The sequence below is a fragment of the Canis aureus genome, chromosome 4, assembly GCF_053574225.1.
Source record: "Canis aureus isolate CA01 chromosome 4, VMU_Caureus_v.1.0, whole genome shotgun sequence".
NCBI classification, from domain to species: Eukaryota; Metazoa; Chordata; class Mammalia; order Carnivora; family Canidae; genus Canis; species Canis aureus.
This window is the reverse complement of record NC_135614.1, coordinates 45473644-45495247: the sequence shown is the minus strand read 5'-3', so window position 1 is coordinate 45495247 and position 21604 is coordinate 45473644. Positions and strand designations below refer to the sequence as shown.

At 43.0% G+C, this 21604-nt stretch overlaps 1 protein-coding gene across 9 annotated transcripts in view; it reads left to right on the top strand.

The window, feature by feature from the left end:
- Positions 1 to 21604, top strand: part of TENM2 (teneurin transmembrane protein 2) — a 1508878-nt gene that overhangs the window by 1308576 nt on the left and 178698 nt on the right. For all 9 annotated transcript variants that reach the window (XM_077895600.1, XM_077895599.1, XM_077895598.1 and 6 more), the window contains one exon: positions 16553 to 16748. In XM_077895600.1, the coding sequence (XP_077751726.1) occupies positions 16553 to 16748 (196 nt within the window). The remainder of the gene's footprint in view (positions 1 to 16552; positions 16749 to 21604) is intronic.

Sequence of the window (21604 nt, the reverse complement as noted above, 5' to 3'; positions counted from 1 at the left end):
CGCTGTTCACCCCGAGTGCTTTGCACTGAGATATGTCTGTGGGATGGGAAGCAGAACTAGCCACTAGACACATTAAACAATAGAGGACTATTTAAAAGACCACCAATTCCTCCAGGATCACAGGAAATACTTGCGAATCCAGGAGATAGAGCATGTGTGGACCAAGATAAAATGAGCTGAGCACACATTCCTATTTGTCTTCATCAGCAGAATTCCCTTAAATGACATTTTTTAAAGCAAATTTATAGATGGCAATTAGTGATGTTAGCTTTTGCCCCCTTGGGTTTATCCCTTTCCAATTCAGAGCCTTTTCTGAAAACGAACTCTCACTTTTCTTTGTCCCCTTCTCTCTTACCCAAGTATGGAGACGGCACATGGCTTCAATCAGAGATGGGACTGGCCAGGTCCCTGGGACATGGGGACACTGAGTGCTCTGAGCACCCTGCTTCTCTCACCATGCTGCCATCTCTGCACCCTCGCGGTGCCCTCTGACCAGTCAGATGGATCTCCCTGGACTTCACCCTTCCCTGTGGAGCTGTGAACTTCATGCAGCTTGCATAGCACATCACATAATGATTTAACTGCATTTTGGAGGGAAGCATATTTTTACAGGCCTGTTTTTCAGACCTTTTCTTTCCCAAAGAATTTGAGTTATGGAGAAAGATTTTGTGAAACCAAGGGAGACTTGGTTTCTTCTGTATTGTACTAAAAGTGCTTTTGGAAAGGTCTTTCTCAGGAGACCCCTTGGGATTATCTGGCACATCCTAATAGGAACCAAGCTGCTACTTAAATGAGTAGGTGCCCTACTGGGCAGCCACCAAGCAGAGCTAAAGAGAAATCTCCAGGGACGCTTGAGTTTTACAAGAGAGCTGGTATTGAGGGGCGTGCACGGGAGGACACTGTGGATGTTTTTCAAGAAGGGTAATGCTTAAGAACATGGAACTCAGGGAGAAAGACAGAAACAAGGAAGAGAGGGGTGAATTAGACGGGACAGCACCACGTTGCATATGTAGACTGAACAGACTCTCAGAGGCACTGTAATTCAAGAGTTTGCAAATTTTCTAGGCAAAGACTTTTATCTCCAAGTGAGATCTTACGTAGAACCCCATAAATAAAATAGATAAAAGCAGCAATTTTATTAGCATAAAGTATATAGTTCAAATCCATACTTACTGTAATGTTAACCTCGGTATCTGTATGTTTACTATATGTGTATAGAGAGAAAAAACTCCCTACACAGAGAGAGACCCAGGGATAGAGACTAAACTCATGAGGGTGGTCACCTCTCGGTGTAGGTTAGGAGAACAGGACTGAGAATTAGGTTCAAAATGTACTTCCTTTTATCCATAATAAAATATTAACAGTAAAGCAAACTCCCTTCTCACCTCCAGCATACACACGCAAAGATTGGAAATAAACATGACAAAATGTTAACATTTATTTCTTTAAGTGGTTCAAATATGGATATTTGTTACCATATTCTTTATACCTTTCTTAAATTTTGTAATGTCTCTCTCTTTAAGAAAAGTGCATTTGTGACAAGCTTGAATCTATATTGAGTAAAATAAGCATTAGGAAGATATATATGCTAACAGTAATCTTATATCACTCTCAAGATTCAATTTATTTATATACTGTGTTTCATTTGCACTGTTTTGAGAAAAATCACAATGAATATATGTACGTAGTTGCAAATCACAGCAGTATTTTCTTTAATCATTTCCTTTACAGGCTCTGACTACTCTTCAATTAAATTGATCCACAAGCTTGAAAGAGGAGCAATAGGAAATAATTGTTTCGAGGCTAAATCACTTAAGATATCTAACAACTATTCACACCCCTTGCCTTAAATACAGAAATAGAGTGGTTGCACCCACCCTAAACTTAAAATTAGCTCTGAAAGTCTCTTCACTAAAATACACACACACACGTATATATACACACACGTATAGAGAGAGAGATATAGATACATATAGATATAGATAGCCTTTATGGGACATGGTACATGTTCATTTGAAATTGCACTCCTGATTTCACATTCTGGTACAAACTTATATTTCTGCTCTGCATGGCATCTGGTGGAACAGAATCCACCAATACAGTTGCTTACACAACTTTATCTGAGCAAACACACATCAGTGTGCATTCAAAGAAAGCCGCTCATAGATCGATAAGCTTTCTAATAAATGAGAGTTACAGAAGTTCAAGTCTATGTTCAGAGATATTAGGAAAAGCTTTATTCCAATATATTCACAAAAATTAATGGCTTTTAAAATATTAACTGAAGCCCATTTTAGGTTAAGAGTGTTTCGTAAGAAAAAAAAAAGAGTGTTTCGTAAGGAAGCAAAAGTTGTCGCAAGACAAAAGTATTCATTAATCGTCTGATCACTTATAAAAATGTTCTCCATTCAGAGCTCCCTCCCCATTTAACCCTAGCTATGGTAATAATAGCATTAGCTGGGAGCTCAATGTGCCAGGGACTGTTTCCTGTGAATTATTTTATCCTCATGACAACCCACTGAGGTAGGTACTATGAGAAGTAGTCCCGTTTTTCATGCGAAAGAACAGAGACAGAGTTCAGAGCTGCAAAGCTGCTATGTACAGGGCATAGCGGTCAGACCCTTTTTGTCCTCCTCTCTAGTAGGTGCTCTTTCCCAGGAGCATCCTGCACAAAATATAATGTAAACACCATCACTGATGGAATACACCTAAAACTCCTGCCCCAGATAGGAATTTCATTAAGTCAGTGAAAGTGGTGCCAGAGATCAGCTTTAAAGTGCCAGGGGAAGCCTTGGTAAACGTGCATCTGGCTGAGGTAACACAGCTAAATATGCAGTGGCAAGAAGTAACAAGGTGACAGAATCGACACTTCCAAGAGGACAATTATAATAACGTAAAGAGAGGTCCTAGGACGTTTGACAAAGACGTTCAGTGTGTTTACAGAAATATCCCTTTTGATTGTGTTACACCAGTCAAGCTGAAGTGATGCTGTATTGTTCTCGAGTATTCCATCGATTTGGAGATGCACATAATGCTCATCTTTGACATCTCTGAAACCAGGATGTGTTTTGCAATCGATGAAGCTGAGGGAGACAATGAAATGTTTGCCATCACATTTTTGTGTGTGGAGAAAACTAAATGTGCATTCTAACACTAAGAGTATGGTTGCTAATATAACCTGAATTTTCCTAAGTCTGAGATAAAAATAACTTGTTCATAATTAGAGCTTCATCCTTCAAGGTAAAATCCTAATCGTGTTCCCATTTGTTAAGGGCATTCATTTTAAGTGGCCTTTTATTAATTCCAGATACCTCAGATAATAGATCCTATTGTACATATCAAGTCAGTGTGGGGATTTAAATATAATTTTTAAAATACATAACTATACAAATAAAAATAAAACTTAAGTAAACATTCTGTGGAATGCCAGTGCTGCTGTTCCCAATCCAGACAAGCATGGGCAGAAAAGTATGGACCAGTCCAGACCACCTGGTCTTGAATTTCAACCTCTAGTACTTTGAAGCTGTATGGCCTTGGATAAGTCACTCAGCTTCTTTGTGCTTCCATTGCCTCATCCATAAAATGGAGACAGTAATATTACACATTGTTAGCATTGTGAGACTTAAATGAGGTGATCTTTATAAGGCACTTGGAACTGTGTTGGCACATAGAAATGATATAAGCTACTATTACTGTGTTTTTCAAAGCATCTGTAACACAAGCCCCTAAACAAACAGTACAAAACAAATTTCAGTTTTTTAAAACGATAACCATTACTTGTGTTTTTCTCATTATAGAAGCAATATATGGTGATGCTAGGAAAAATAGAAAACAACACTTTTTAGTATATTTTCCAGACAGTTTTCCATTCACATATAGCAATCATTTTTACAAATACAGGATTATACCATGCATGCAGGTTTTACCTTGATTCTTTGCATAAAGATAGGTAGAGAACCTCTTTCTAAATCTGAATATTCTTCCATAAACTCATTTCAAATGCCTCAAAAGTAGTCCATTCTAAAGATTAAATTTTTTTAACCAATCTCCTTTTTTCAGCATTATAATCCTACTACAGTAAACATCTTTGCAGGTTTATGTTCATGTATTTTTTTAATAATTTCCTTACGATGAATTCTTAAGAGTGGAATTGGTAGCACAAAGGATTTACAATATGTCAAACTTTTATAACAATAATAATAAGCATAAGAATAGCTGACATTGACTGCTTACCATGAGCCTGGCCCAACTCCTAATGGCCCTCAGAGGTAGGTGCCTTTACTGCCACTGGCTTAGGGATTAGAGAGTGGAGATTCAGAGAGCTGAAGTAACTTGCCCAAGGTCACACTGCTGCCTGGTAAAAGACTGAGACCATGCCCTGAGAGACGCTGTCCAGTGCCTGTGATTCTGTTCCTCTTCAGTGCTTGGGAAGCCATTTAGTGACTGGACACATTCCCAGATCATTCCCCCTCTTCAGGGATATATTTGATTTATTTTCACAACTAGCCCACATAAGACCCTCCCATTGATCTTAGGAGGGCAAGGAGCCAAATGTGACATTTTTGGTAAGCCATTGGCTAAAGACCATGAGATGGGAATGTGCAATAAATAAGAACTCACATCAGCAAGGCACTGAGAGCTAAACCTCTATTTTTCTGGCCTTGTGCGAGAGGTTCTGCGCCTATTGGAATAGCCTTGAGATGTTCATCAATTTCACTGAACTTGACCTCTTCACTGTGGCTCACTTGGTCTCCAGAGCAATACCTTCTGCCCTTCTCCAGGGTTGGATTGAAAGGCAGCATGATAAGGGCATGAGCATGTGGGAAGACAAAGTATGAAATCAATCCATCCATGCATTCAACAAATGTTCATTGAATGTCTATAAAGGGGATACAGAGATGAAAGGTACTGGCCCTACTTTAAGAGATGGGAACCTGACAAGTTAAGTGACAAAGGCAGCATGATGTAGGGAGGGCCATGAGAGACAGAACCAGGTTCAAGACAACTGACATTCTCGAATTGACCTGCTCTGGGTATGAATCTTATTTCTGCTATGTAGTAGCTGAATGTTTATGGCCAACTCTCTCTAGATTCAGTTTCACCATCCATGAAATGAGGACTATACCTCATCAGGTTGTTGTGAGTATAAATGAGATAATGCCTAGCAAATAGTAAGCACCCTGTGGAGATCAATCAGTCAATCAATCTGATTGGTCTTACAAACCTTACAGCTCACTCACAGGTAACTTAGCAACCAGCAGACTCTACAGGAAGACTGGAAAGGCCTCTGGCCAAAAGCAGCATGGGTGCACAGACTGAGTTTTATTTAGATGGTCCTCCTCAAGCCCCTAATCTGGATTGCAAAGATCAGGGTCTTCCAACTCGAGCAAGTGATTCCTGTCCCATCTCAATCATTTTGTAAATCTGTAAGGTGGCAGGGGATTGGGATACTTCTCCTGGAGCACAATGCACACTACATCCAGCCATATTCAGTCCAAGTACAGCTCTCCATGGGATGGAATAGGGTGGACAACGTGCCTCCTGCTACCACTTCTCTTTTCTCTGTTTCCTGAAGCCGACGCCATATAACATTTATAAAATTTGTGCTTGCCCCTCATATAATAAACTAATTAAATGTTAGCTATAATGATTATCAAATAGTTGGGTACAAGAGGTTTAAAAGCATAAAAGTAGGTCACCAAATGTAACCTGTGTGGGATTTTAGGGTATTTTCCTAGAGGAGATGTTAAGCAAGCAGAGTCTCAGAAGGCGAGTTAAGCAGATAAAGAAAGTGAAAAGAGAGGAGAAGATCTTTTCAAGCAGAGGATAATGAAGATACCCCTTGTTATGTGCAATGTATTGAAGCTTCATATGACCAAAAGTTGTGCTTTTCTTTAGCCATCACTCACCGAGTGTATAGCTTTTCCTATGAGCAGTGGCTCTTACAAGACCAGGGGTAGCCAAGGAAGATCACCCTTCTGGAAGTTTAGAGCCTGTGATCTTGTGTTGAGTCAGCCATGTACACAGCCCCAGCTAGAAATACATGTTAAGTCAAAGGAAGAAGTGGCCCCACACCACAAAGCTCTGAGTCATCCTTGTGAGTGGGAAAAGGTACTGAAGGAAGGGCTTGAGAAGAGATCGGGATTTAGAGTTTTCAACTGTTTCTCCTTCTTCTCAAAAATGTCATGTGAAATGGTTAACAATTTCCCAGGGAGATCTTGTCTTCAGATAGATCCATCATTGTGCCAAAGGCAGGCCATAACACTGGAATCCACATTAACTGAGCACCTATTATGTGCCATGTATCAGGGGCTACAGCAGTGAACAAGGCAGAGCTGGCCCTCCCCCTGTGTGGCTAGTGGGCACTGGTATTAAGACCACCCACTCCCAAGAATTCCCAGGAAGGGCCAACCACCAGGGAGTGCATGGTCCCTGCCTTGTCCCGGCCTCATTGTTTCAGGTTTTTCTTTGTTTCCCTCGGAAACCCACTATGGAAGAACTAGATGCCTGGGTGGCTCACTGGTTGGGCATCTGCCTTTGGCTCAGTTCATGAACCTAGGGTCCTGGGATTGAGTCCGGCATCAGGCTCCACACAGGGAGCCTTCTTCTCCCTCTGCCTATGTCTCTGCTGATCTTTCTGTGTCTCTCATGAATAAATAAATAAAATCTTAAAAAAAAAAAAAAAAAGAGCTGCAGGGGGAGTCAGGCCAAGCTGCTCACCATGTTACCCTTTAGTAGTGGTAATTAATCCATTTCTATTCATTTGTTATACCCCTATTGCATCCTTCAATACCAGAGACATTCAAAACTTGAAACTTAAAAACCACAATTTTAGGCTTGAGACATGAAGGAGAGGGAAATTGGCAGAACCCATAATCTACTCATCTTCAGCCAGCAAACCGCCAAAGCCACTGCCAAGCCAAAAGGGCCCTCATAGGAACCAGGCACAGTGAACACACCAAGAGAGAATTTCCCTCCTCACTCCCTCCACTCCAATGTTCTGGCCCTCTTGCTCTCCCTCAGTCATGCCAAACTCACTGTCTCAGAGCATTTGGATGGGCTGTTCTCACTTCCTGGAATGTTCCTCCCCCAGGTAATCACATGGCTCCTTCCTTCCTTTTGTCAGGCCTCTGCCCAAATGCCATGCCCTCAGCCCTCTCCTAACAAGGGAGTCTAAAACTGGATAGTCCTTTTCACTTTATCACATACCCTGCTTTCTTTGTCTCACATCAATGTACTATAGGTATAATTTACAAGCCACACAATGCACACATTTTAATTATATGATTTGATTCTTAAAATGTGAAGACTGTATCTGTCTGAATAAGCACCACCACAGTCATGATTTAGAACACTGCCACCACTCAGAAGCCCCCTGTGCCCCGTGCCTACTTCGTCCTAGCCCCACCCCCTACCCCCCATCTGCTTTCTGTCTCTAGAGATAAAATTTATCTTCTCTAGAGTTTCATAAACAGGAAACCCTGTGCTCTTTTGTGTTTGGCCTCTTTCACTTAGCATAATGCTTGTGAGATTCACCCATATTGTTGTATTATCAGTGGCTTATTCCTTCTATTGCTGAATAGCTTTCCAGTTGCATGGATAGACTGTAATTTGTCTATTCAATTGTTGATTGGCATTTGGGTTGTCTTTGATTTGCCTTCATTTTTATTCAAAGCTCCCATCACTCCCTGGCATTCTATGCCCCTATGGTAACATCAACCTCTGGAGGCCAGAAACCTTGTCCACAGGACTCACACTGGAGCCCCAATGCCCAGAGCAGGGCCAGACACCTAGTCAGTGCTCAGTATTTGTTGAATGCACTATTTTCACATTCATTTCCCTTTGTAAGATAAGGCCTGGGCAAGGCACACGCTTACAAGCCATGCTTCAGATCTCTCTCTTCTATGAACCCCAATCTAGAAAACTTTAGGCCTTCCAAGTGAAGCCCGATGTTAGCAGGGCTCCCTGCCCCGCCACTCCTGGGCTAAGTGTGTCTGCATCCTGTGAGCCTGTCTCTGGTTCTGAATTCCTATGGCTTATTCTTCTTGTATCACTTGAGCCTCACCTTCCTGCCCTGTGACAACCAAGAATGTTGCTCACTCTCTTTGCTCGTTGCCAGAAGAAATTTGGCCACATCTCCCCTTAGTTTTCTTTTTACCTTGGATTTGGGAATGTGAGGAGGGAGTCAGAGGAAGAGGCCGCCTTGTGGCTTGGGGAGTCCCAACACATTGCAGTTGGACCCTCTATTCCCTATACCTCTTTCTAGCGCCCTCCACTTCCGGTAACCAACCACATTCTTCCTTTGTCTGTTTAGGAAAGTCCTGCCCACACCCACGGTCCTTGGCTTCTTACTTTCTGCTCTAAGCAGTTGATTAAAGGACTGTTTTCCCCAATGAGAGTAGTAAAATTGATCCCTCGTTACACATGGGCAGGTACCCCCTAACCCACGGGCACCCAGGTTTTTGTCTTGGCACAACAACTTCACAAGAGGAAAGAGATACTCTAGGCCAAAGAAATGAGATTCAAAAAAATAAGTTGTTTGTGCCAAATATTTTTCTTTTTCTTCTTTTTTTTTTTTCAAATATTTTTCTGTTTATACACCTACTTCTCCTGCTAGAAACTCTGCAGGTTTCTTTGGGAGCACTACTATGTCATTAAAGGTCTTCCTGCCCCAGACCCATAGCAAACATTCTCCCTCCTGGGAACAAGAGAAAAATACCTTGCCCTCCCTCCAGATGAGCGAGGCTGGCCAACACCAGGCACCAGCTGCCTATCTGCCACATTGAGCAGTCTGTAATGCAGTGGGTTAAGGGAATGCTCTCTGAAGCTGACTACCTGCATGTGGATCTCAGCTCCACCACTTACCAACTCCAGAACAAGTTAAATTACCTCCCTCTGCCTCAGTTTCCACATATGCAAAGTGGGGGTGGTGAGTCCTATTCAGTAGGGCTACCATAAGAATTGAATAAGGTAGTACATGTGAATCACCAAGATCAGTGCCTGGCCTCGTTAAATGTTCCCTTGTGGTGCCATCTTCATAGTTAGCAAACAAAAGTACAGGGAAACTACAGAGTGTTGACTAAAATTTCCTAAAAACTTTCCTACAGAGGTTTCATCTTCTCAGTAGTCCCATCACCAACCACCCCACCACTGCCATGTTGGTACAGACTTCACTCCAGTACCATTTCCTTTGAGCTTACATGTTTTTCATTCATTCAGTCAATACCTTTGCTGAGCACCAACCATATGCCAAGCACTGGGGATCTGTGTTGAATAAAAGACAAGTCTCCCACTCTTCAGAGGTATTTTTTTTTAAGATTTTATTTATTTATTCATGAGAGACAGAGAGAGAGAGAGAGGCAGAGACACAGGCAGAGGGAGAAGCAGGCTCCATGCAGGGAGCCTGATGCGGGACTCGATCCCGGGTCTCCAGGATCATGCCCTGGGCTGAAGGCGGTGCTAAACCGCTGAGCCACCCGGGCTGCCCTCTTCAGAGGTTTGTATCCAAGAAGAACAAGATGGACTATAAATCAAAAGATAACAAGTTGTGGTTTTTTTTTTTTTTTAAAGAGCATGCATCTTTGCTGAAGACAGAAACAAGCAGTGGTTGAGGCATTTGGAATAGGAGGTCAGGGACGCCTACTCTGAAGTTGCCGTGCATAGGCCGAGGCAGGATTGACAGGAAGCAGGCAGGTGTGAGATCAAGGGGAAGAGTAGTCCGGGCAGAGGGAATACCTCATGCCAATAGCTCATGCAGAATACCTGAATCTGCAATGAGTTTGGCAAGTTCCAAAAACAGAGAAGAACAGGGCTGGAATACAAGGGCAGAGAAGTTCGGAGGTAGGCAGATGGAGTTTATAGACCAGGGAGAGCCAACACCCAGCGAAGTCATCCCCTCCTTTCCTGACATCCTTTTTCATCTACCAGTGGGACATCTCCCCATCCTCAGGTGCCCAGCCTGTTTCCAAGGCTCGCCCTGACACTGCTGGGCTAGGCCTTCTTCCCCCTTCTCTGCTCAGCAGCATCTTTAGGAGGTTTGCACACAGGTCAACCACAGATATTATGGCAGCAGCAGCCAGGTTTTTGGAAAACTTGAAACCACCTCCCATAGTTGTTAAGACTCAAGCAACTCCAAGTTCAAGTCTGTGCGTGACCACCAACTACCATCAATGGCACTGGGTATATGACTTTACTTCTCTCACAGCCATTACTCTCTCCTGGGAAATGGGGATGCAAATACAATTTCTGGGAGGATGGAATGAGGTAGCATATGTCAGTATTTGCCATCATGCCTGGCACATAGCCAATGCCCAGAAAAATAATAGACTCTTACTATTTTTGATGATTACTTTTCCCACTGCTACAGGAGGACATGGAATGGAAGAATCAGGGGTTCCACCCATGTAGATGTATTCTCCCATAGTTCCTTATTTTACAGAACTATGCTTGGATCCTCTCTATCTTCCTTCTGCTTAATCCTTATCTGTGGGGTCTTGTACAATGCATTATTATGGTCTGCAAATCCAGGTGGCATGTCCTGTCCAGAATCTAGGAGCTCATTCTCCTAGCTGGTGGGCAAGCAGCCCCAGCAGCACACAGCTGGGCTTAGCAGCATCTAGTTAGTGACTCAGACACTGTAAGTCAGAACTGAGCTGGTGTCCTGAACAAGACCAGCAGGGCCGCACTAAGGGAAGCTAGCCCCTGGAGGAGCACGGCCCTGATGCTCTCATCCTTGCACGCCCCCCCTTAGCACTCAGCCTCTTTGAAGGAGAGAAAAGAAAGCATGTGGAACTTTAATGAGGAATCAGCTGGGTGCACTTCGCCACAGGCCTGGCTGGAGGCAGAAGATGAACAGGTCCCCATGAGTGACCCAGGGCTGCCAATCGTCACTGGATGTGACCAGAGACCCTGTGGTAACATGGCTTCAAGCAGCCCTCACTCTAACATGCTGCTTCCCTGCAATACTACCAACTGCTGAGCGTGCCCTGCCATCTGAGGTAGAATCAACATCAGACGTTGGGAGGCCAGAGATGCTGCCAGCACGGAACAAGGGAGCAGCAGGCTGTCCATGGGAAATGTCAACGTTTATTGCTTTTCCTGTCCACATCGACCCTCAGCAAGCAGACATTCGAGATGGCAATAAAGTTATTTTCCCCCTTCTCGGGTCCTGGACCCAGTAATAACATCTTCCTGAAGGGCAATGAGTCTGTCTTTAACCTTGCCCTCTTTGGCAGGTGTGTATCGGTGCGGCCTCCAGAAGCATCCCTTGGTGGCATACTACTGCCTAGAGATGCTCTCCCTTCCGGGAGAGTGGCAGGCCCCACTCAATGGTCCAGCCTCCTTTGCTGTCTCCTGCAGCTTTTCCTGCAAACCCACTAAGTTATCTTAATTACCATTCCTCCTTGGTCTCTGCCAAGAAGTGGGGCAGATTTATAATTGGATCAGTCAAATATTTGCTGTGGTTTATTTTTTGCCTCTCAAGTGCTCGTAAAAGTTGCATTTTTCTGCTACTTTTGGTATGACTGATTACTCCAAGGCACAGCCCTCACACTGCATGCCAACACAGGTTATTTTTCAAAGGCCAAGGAAAAAGAGAGAACTGGGGGTAGAGTGTGTTTATTTTGGGTTATTGCGCTATCACCCTCTGGGTGACTTTATTGCCGCATCAAGAGAGACAAGCTACCTTGGGAGACAGACTTTCTCCCGCAGCCAGCCCATGCACACATACATCCCCTACTGGGATCTGATCATGTGTCTCCTAATCTCTTGGGCTTCCACAGATCTCTTAATGTGCTATGAAGCAACCTCTCAGTCAACCAAGCACAGCACAATCTCCTGAGCATCCCCGTATCCAGGATTGATCATGATGGGGTCTTGGAATAGAGTAGACAGATGTCCCTGGTACTAAGCCTGAGTTATCAATCCCCAGTGCTGGGACATGAAAAAGAAACTCTGGCCAGGGCCTGTGCCGTTGGAAAATGGCCTCCTCCTAGTGTCAGCCAGGCTGCCAAGCAAGCTGGCCAGACTGCAGTCGAGGAATCCGAGAGAGCAGAGGCTCTCCTGGACCAGATGGCCTCCCTGCAAACCAGCTTCTTACTGAGCTCCTCCACTCCCCATCCTAGAAGGCAGTCTCTGCATTTGGCTGAGTTGATCCATCTTGTGTTTCTAGCCTCCAACCCTTCCCAAAGTTACAGCGACCATAAATGATGCTCCGTGATGCTGCTTATTACATGTTCATCTGTGAGTAAGATAATTATATATTCCAGACTGGATCGCTTTCTGGAGTGAAAGGAGGAACAAGAGGTATCAACTAGGACACTCTTGGGCAAACGGGTAAAGAGACACCCCCCACACAACAACAACATAGGTTGGGGCTTGACTCTGTGGCAAATATGCTAGAACCTACCATGCTCTTGGAGAGTGAACTAGGAAGAAAGAGAAGAATGACGTCAAGAAATCTCTGAGGGCTATGCTGAAGTAACAAGGAAGCCTCAACCTTTCATGGTTTAGTTTAGTAAGTGTTCGTAGCTTGCTCGTGTCATAATTCCAGTCTTTCTCCAAGGGCTCATGCTAGGATCCAGGCCGTTCCTGTCTTGTGGCTCTACCATCTTGTGCTTTAAGGATGCCCTGGCCCCGTCCAGAGGCAGACAGGGTTGGAGACAGAGCAAGTAGGAGGTTGCACAGGATGTTTTATGGCAGGGTCTAGATGAGCAGTGGAGCTCATCCCACCGCTTATGTTCTATTGGCTGGACACCAGCACATGCTCCCACCTGGCAGCAAAAAGGCTGGAAAAAAGCTTGATACGGAAAAAGATCAGCCATCACTACCACAGTGGACACTAAGAAACAGTGTCAAAATAGGAAGGGAATGGACTCCTGGGTGGCTCAGTGGTTGAGGACCTGCCTTTGGCTCAGGGTATGATCCCAGAGTCCTGGGGTTGAGTCCCACATCAGGCTCCCCACAGGGAGCCTGCTTCTCCCCCTGCCTATGTCTCTGCCTCTCTGTGTGCGTCTCTCAAGAATAAATAAATAAAATCTTTAAAAAAAATAGGAAGGGAAGAGAAAAGAAGGAACAAGGGAAGTTCAAAGGAAGAAAGCAGGCATTGTACAGCATCCCACTGAGAACTGAGAGGATGAAGTCATAACGGCCTTATGGCAACTCTCAAATCTTGGTACATGGGGATGTGCAAACACCACAACGTCCAATCATATGCATGCTCTGCACCAGGTAGTGCCTGCTTCAGTCTTGCTGATTGTAATGCTACCCCTTCCTCTTTCATTCAAGAGAGCACATTAGGAAATGCCAGTGATTATTAGAGACAAAACCTTGAACGTATTCCAATTTTGTTTCTTTTCAATGGCATTCATTTACAAATTTACCATTTTATTCATTTGATATTCAATATTTACTGGTCAGACCCTGCTTGAGATAAAAGAGGGATCGCGGTGAATAAGGACAAGGATAGCTGAAACCTTTAGGGCACGCTCACCACATACAAAATACAATTCAGAGCACTTTGCATGAACTGGTTCACTCAATCCTCACAACAGTGTTTTGCGAGAGATGTGATTATTGTCCCCGTTTTAAAGATAAGGGGACTAAGGCACAGAGCACCGAAATAGCTTGTGGGTGGGTGGCACAAAGTAAGTGCTAAGTGTTAGGATTCTAGCTCTGAAGTCCTCCTAACCACTCTGCCACGTGGGCAAAAGCCCTGCCCCCTCTTGGAGTTTGTATACTTCTGAGCAGACTGACAATAAACAAACAAACAAACAAAAAAAAAGCAAAAAGCAAAATAAAGGGTATAGGATTGAGGCACATTGGACACTATATCATATCACACCCACACGTCCCCATGCCCTGTTTGATAGCTCCTGGCTTGCAGAGTGTTCCTTTAATGAAAACCGCCTTCCATGTGGCTTTGGAGTTACTCGGAGGAGCCAGCCACAATGGATGTCTTCTCTCTCCTCTGACAATACCTTTTTCCAGAGTCATTGATTGGTTGGACAGTAAGCACTACCGCTGGTCCTAAGTCATTTCTGCTCTGAGCCAGCCAGCCAGCCAGTTCAGCAAGAGATGACTAATGTCCAAATTAATAATGAGCAATGGCCCCACACAAGTAATCACCTTTCCCAAACTTTTCCTCATGGGAGTGATTTTCTGGACCCCAAATGAAGTATATTCTTCTCACCTCAGCACCAAGGAAGTTATGCTCATTCCTCTAGCTGACAGCAATTTGTGGACATGGGTCTGGGTATTTGGACATTTACAAGGTTGCTAAGAAACAAATGCTTTGGTTACAAAGGTCTCTGAAAACAGCATTGGTTTGTTGTATCCCTTCAAATAATTAATTTTATCCCATAAAGACAGCCATGACCAATGGGATATGGGGTAGAGGAAAGCTAAATACAAATACTCATTCTCTGAAAGATGGGGAAATTTCCATTTCCTAAGCAATGACCATTTCCCACCCTTAGATAGAAAAACTGGAACCTATACTTCTCTGAGCATTATAATTTGCAAATAAGTGACTCATAGCCATGAGATACTTAGTAACATGGTTATTACCTTCCAGGCACCTCTCTAAGCATTATGTCATGTCATCCTTATAACATCTCCAAAAGTTAAGTATTATTATTCCCTAGTATGCAAACCAGGAAGAGGCTAAAAATCGATTGACCCAGCTTCAAACAATAGCAAGTGGCAGTCAAAATTCAAACCCAGCTTTGTCTGATGGTAAAGCCTTTGCACTTCGGATTACAGACTCTTTGTTTTCAATGATCATGTTTCAGATGGGAAAAACTGGCTATTCTGATGACGGGGAAGTCACATTAATAGATTCCTGGAGTTTAATTCTATGAAGTTCATGAAAGAGGTTATAGTAAATGTCTGTAACCTATAAAATCCTTTTTATGGAGGGGAAGTGGTGAGAGAGAGCTTAATCCCACAGTGGTGGTTTTTATCTGCTAAAGACCTGTGCTTTGAATGTTCTCTGGAAGTCACAGTGCAGCTGACTTTTCTGTGCAGTGATTTTGAAAGAGTTCACAAGATTAGCCCATTTCTACAGGGGTCTTATCGATTTTCTTGTCGACAAGTAAGAGACATTGGTATCCTCTGCCTTTTACTTCATCTTCTCTGTCCAGCCCATAGTCAAGCAATGTCCCTTCTTTCTTAAAAACATTCCTCCAAAGTTGTCTCCTCTTCTCATTGACTTCTCCTAATCAAGACCCCCCTGTCACATCATGCTTGGGTCTCTACAGTCACTTCCTAACTGGTCTTCCTGGTTCTGTTCATTCTGCCCTCTGCGGTATCCTACCTGTAAACGAATTCCTCATTACGTCCCTTTCATTGCATCAGTCACTGCTCTGGATCGTCAGTGGCCCCTACTTGCCCACCAGAGAATTTTGACATTCTCTAGGACAGGACTCTCTTGGGCCACATCTGTTCCCTCCACTAGCCTCATCTTGGTAACCTTTATTGGCCACTCTGTCACTCATTGGTAACTTCCAGTTATGAGCCTGATTTCCATCAAAATAGAGTTTCATGTTTAATTACTGGTTTATCTGAGAGAGCTAGGTCTAAGTTTTTGCCTGGTCACTTCGTTGCTATGTGACTTTTGACAAGTTGTTTGTCTTCTCTGTAAAGCCTCAGTTTTCTTATCTGTAAAATAAGATACAAATATTATTTATCTTAAGAGTTTTTGCAAAAATGGAATGGAATGGTAATGGTGATGATAATGATGGCTAGCTAACATGTACTTTGTGTTTGCACTGCACCAGGTACTGTTCTAAATATTATTTTATTCCTCACAACAACCTGTAACATAGGTACTGTTATTTTCAGTTTTAAAAGTGGGGAAATTGAGGCACAGATAGGTTAAAACTAGTAAGTGCCAGATTCTCTCCCAGGCAGTCTGGCTGCACAAACATCATTTTTTTTTATTAAAGTATAGTTGACGTACAATGTTATATAAGTTTCAGGTGTACATAGTAGATACAAACCTCATTATTAACTAATCTACGATACCACCTTCCCCTGGTAAATGATAACAAATGGTAGCTGGTAACATAGGTCTGTAACTCTTTATCTGAAATTCTTGCCTAGCCAGATGATATTTAGAATCTAGAATTTCAGGAATTACAAACAAAGTTATACTTGACATATACTGGGAATTATATAACACCCCAATGGGGAACTGGAACAATAATCTCTTTCCCTCCCTCTCTTTCTCTTTCTCCCTCTCTTTCTTTATTTTACTCTCAGACACACACAAGAAAAAACATAAAAGTTTGGACTTTAAAGCTTTTGGGATTTCAAACTGCAAAAAAGGGACTGTGCTTATAGTAATAAAACTATTAGCAATAATTATAAGCATATTAATGGTGACTTACTATTACAACTTCAGTGACTCTTCTTTTTTACTGGATGAGCTCATAGTAAAATGTGCGCAAAAGTATTCTTCAGTTAACTAATGGGGTGGGAGGGGAAGGTGCTAGTCATGGGACCAGGTCTGCAACCTCTTTCACACGTGGGACTCTCTCTGTTCTTTCCCTAGTATGACTTCATGGAGCGTCTGGATGGGAAGGAGAAGTGGAGTGTGGTTGAGTCACCCAGGGAACGCCGGAGCATACAGACCCTGGTTCAGAATGAAGCTGTGTTTGTACAGTACCTGGATGTGGGCCTGTGGCATCTGGCCTTCTACAATGATGGCAAAGACAAAGAGATGGTTTCCTTCAACACTGTTGTCTTAGGTAGGTTTGGGGTCTCTGAGGTGATATGCCACCAAGGGAAGAATGGAAATGTTCTGGGTTTCTCCGTAGAAGGCACCTCTTCCAATGTAGTTTCTACTGTGTTGGAAACAAGACCAGAATCCTTTATTTAGGCCTCATAGTATCTTCCATCTAAAACTCACCCTGATTAAAATAAGAAGACTGCTTACAGGATCCAGTTGTAAAGAGCTTGGGCCAGACCGACTAGCTTAAGTCCTGGCCACACAACCTATGCAAATCACTGGACTTATGCAAGCTTCAGGTTCCTCCCAGTAAAATAAACCTAAATATACCCACTGTTAGAGCTATTATAAGAATTAAGTAACATAAAGTATATAAATCGGTAAACATGCATTAGAGCCAATAAATACAGATCATTCTCATCAGCTCGGAATTTCTCTTAAAAATCCAAGAAGGCTCAAAATCAAAAGTTTAAAAAACACGTAAAAATAAATCAAGAAAAGAATAGAGACATAAGGGGATAAACACATAATCTTTGTTCCCAAATTAGTAAATCTCAAAGTGCTTTAATTAAACACTTGTCATTTTTGATGTGTTGTAGCCCTGTTTTCTATTAGCTGTGAAGGAAGAAGCTATGATTTTATTCAAAATTTCCTCTTATATGTGCATACAAACCCCTGAAAGGGACATTAGTTTGGGAGGATTTTACCAAGTTTTCTAAAGCAGATCTTGAGAATTTTAACAATCACATAAGCTACAGATATTTTCATTAAATTTATGTTGTCATTAGGTTTTTATCCTGATGAGGATAACAGATCCTGGGTAGAAGGTCCATGAGTTGGGGCAGAATGTTAGATGCATTTCACAGAAGAATACACTGAGGCTCAGGAAACTTAGGCTCTCTGAATCCCAAGATGTAAATGTGATAGAAATGGCATGGGCTTCTAGGCCTTTCTGCGTGTCATCCCCACAAAGTTTAGTTTTGGATCTCAAAGTTCACCGTAGGAGTAGTGTCATGAGGAGATATCTGGTGAGAGAAGATTAAACCCTGGCTTTTCTGTCCCACATCCTAACTGGGAAAGTCACTTAATTCCTGGAGCCTCAGTTTCATTTATGAAAAGGACCAGGTCCCTGACAGGAAGGATATTACTTTACATATGGAACATGTCTGAAGCGGAGCTGGTAATCACAAATGAGAGCGGATGGGTTTTTAGGAGTACATCTTGTGCAGCTGTTTTTCTATTGACTGCATTTTCAGAACTTCTTTATTGGCCTCATGGATTTCTCTGAGGGGTTCCTTGATTCTCTAAAGATCTATATAAGCCAACCTAAAATTCAGTTGGCAGTTTGTTATCAGTAGCCACAACTTCCAAATGGTATAAAGTCAGGATTTGGTTGACCCTGGTGTTAAAGTTAAACCTTGTTCCCTCTGCTAAGAAAAAATTGGTCCTATCAGGACTAGCCAAATGCTCTAAAGCAGAGGTTGGCACACTGTAGCCCATGGGCTAAGTCTGGCCCACTGCATCTTTTTATAAATAAAGTTTTTCTGGAGCACAGCCATGTTCATCTGTTGACATACTGGCTATGGCAGCTAAAACAACAGAGTTGAGTAGTTGCAACAGCAACAGTTTGGCCGAAAAAATCTAAATATTTACTCTCTGTCCCTTTACAGAAATAGTTTGCCAACCCCTGCTCTAAACTAATGTCATAAGCTTTGTATCATGCAAGCCACTGGACAACATCTTCCACAGTTAGAGAAAATTTTCAGAATCAGATTATGAACCAATGGAGAGAGAAAAAACAAAACGGATAAAAACCAGCTCACAAAAGGAAAAAGTAGTTTAAGATGTTGAGATTAAAAGCAATCTTTAGGAATGCCTGGGAGGCTCGGCAGTTGAACGTCTGCCTTTGGCTCAGGGCATGATCCTGGGGTCCTGGGATTGAGTCCCACATCGGGTTCCCTGTGAGGAGCCTGTTTCTCCCTCTGCCTGTGTCTCTGCCTCTCTCTGTGTGTCTCTCATCCATGAATAAATAAAATCTTAAAAAATATTTTTTAATTAAAAAAATAAAATAGAAGTAATCTTTAGTTTAAGAACGTGATGAGAAATGACATCCTTTTTGTCAGTCTGTATTAAGCCCAAAAGATTTAGCGCATACCTAAGAGCTCACGCCATAAGCAGCAGTGGGCTTCTTTGGAATCTACAGTGACTCCGTGAAATAGTTAATAATAAACAACAACAACCACACATTATAGAGCAGTGACAGTGTGCCAGCCTCTGGATTAGGCCCTCTCTCGCGACTAGGCCAGGGACCCCAGAGAGTAGTTGCGTGAGATCGGTACTTCCAATATTCTATTTTCTAGTTGAGAAGCCAAGACTGAGGGGCGTTAAACAGCTTGCCCAAGGTCACACGTGGTAATCAGAGGTGGAGTCAGCGTCCAAACTCTCCAGAGAACTGTGCTCTTAACCACTGGATTGCTTTGGATTCTGGCCAAATAAATGCCTTTCCCCCAGCACAGCAAGTTTTCTGAGGGCCGGATTATCTAATAATGGCTTCTGCCCTATATCTCCTTCATCCCCATAGACACAGACGTTGTGGTAGTGAGATGCCCTTCCCCCAGGCCATTACCCTCATTCGCCTGTCAGAAATGGGAATAACATTTCTCCCCAGAGGATTTCTCTTGTCTGGACTGTAGCTCAAAGAGAAAGTCAAAGGTAATCGGCCTAATAATTGGGCAGACATCTTGATAGAGCAATGATAGTAATTGGCCTGAAATGCAGGGAAAAGAACAGTGTTTTATTTGGTTCAGAGGTTCTCCCCCACATATCTATTATCAGAACGTTCTCCATCAAGAGCAGCCAGGAGCGCCGAAAGCCCCTGTGATATGAAACAGAAGGAAAAATGTTAGACGGGTGTCAACCAGCGATCACGCTAAATATACCTTTGACTCAGGGAAGTCTTTTGATGTGTTTTGGAGAGAAGCAGCCTGCTTTCAGAAATGAGTTTCATCTCAGGGGACAACAGAGTGGCATACTTGAAACATGGTGCAGATTTCATGCGCCTGTGTAAAAACCCCATTTTGTGGGCTTCCGCTCAGCACTTGCCATTGTTTCCTCAAGAAAACTTCAACCAGGGTGACAGAAAGGAAAGCTGATAATATTGCAACCGCACTACATAAGCGAGTGTTGCAAAAGGGGGACTGGGAGAGGGGACTCCTTTTATAGTTCAGCCGTGCCAGGTGGTTGTTCTTTCTCTTGAAAACTGTAGAAATGCTGAGCGAATGCAATGAAAAATACCCTTCTTACAGTTTTTGCTTATTTTGGATTCTCCCACCCTCCTCCATACCTGCACACACATTCTGACAACTGTTTACCAAGGGCCTGCTGTGTATCAAGCATTGAGAATACCTCAATGTGAGTGGATGACGCAGCTCTGGTCTATTCCTCATGGAACCTGATGAGAAGACAGACGCATGAAAAGGCAATTGTGGGAATTACAGGAATGTAGAGAAAGGGGTACAAAACCCTTCTTGATTGAGGGAAGGTGGAGAAGGAAGATGGCCAAACACTAAATATTTTCTAAACTGACATTTAAGGATAAATACATCAGCTAAAGGGAAAGAGAGGCCTTCCAGCCCAGTAAAGAGCCTGTGCAAAGAGCTCAGTCCTTTTCCATGAGACTTTGGTGGGCAAAGAGCTCTCCTGACTTCTGCTGCTTTATCTCTGAAGATACTAGGTTTGAGAACAGGGAGTTCTGAGCTCAGCAGTGTCAGTGTCCACCAAACCATCCCCAGATCTAGATGCTGGTCTAGGGAGAAGCAATCTCTACCTCACTGTAGGGATAACTTCTTAAAACGGAAGCTGGACAATGCCATTTCTATGTTTAAAACTATTTGTTCCAGGGCGCCAGGGTGGCTCAGTCAGTTAAGTGTCTGCCTTCAGCTCAGGTCATGATCCCAGGGCTGGAGCCTCACATCGGGCCTCAGCAGGGAGCCTGCATCTTCCTCTCCCTCTGCCTCTCTGCCCTGCTTGTGCTCTCTCTCTCTCTCTCTCTCTCCCTTGCTCTATCTCAAATAAATAAATAAAATCTTTAAAAATAATAAATAAAACTATTTATTCCCATTGGTTACAGAAAAGAATCCAACTCATCCACATGACCTACAGGGCCCTGGATGATCTGACCCCCTGCTCGGATCTCTCCAAACTCAGTTTAAGTCACATTCTTACTTTTTGCTACCTTCCAGTCACACTGGATTCAGTTCTGCTATTTTCCACCACAGGGCCTTTGTGTAAACTATTCCCACTGCCTGAAATATTCTTCTCTTAGCTCTTCGCTTGCCTGTTCCAGTTCACCCTTAAATATCACCTGCATAGGATGGAGAAGCCCTCCCTGGCCATCCTCCTGAGTAGCTTCCTCCTGTTACTCCCTATCAAAATATCCCATTCTCTTCAGAGCTCTTATCACAACTTTTATGTGTTTTATTTCTTGAGATGATGATGATGATAGATAGATAGATAGATGATAGATAGATAGATAGATAGATAGATAGATAGATAGATAGATAATAGATAGATCAGCCTGTAATATCTATGACAGTGAAAGTTCTGTGAGGTCAGACACCTTGCCTGTCCTACTCACCCTTGTATTTACCAATGCCTACTACAGTGCCTTGCATTTAATAGGTTTCTAGTTAAGAAAGTGAGCCATACCTCAGGAACTGTGACAACTCTGAGAATTCACCCTAATTGTAAGCTAACATGTTAGCCTGCCACAATTTTATAGATATTATCAGAAGACATGACACTCCTGGGTCAAAGACAAAGGCCTTTATTACTCAGAGCAATTCAATATCCAGATACTAGTAAATGTGCCAGTCC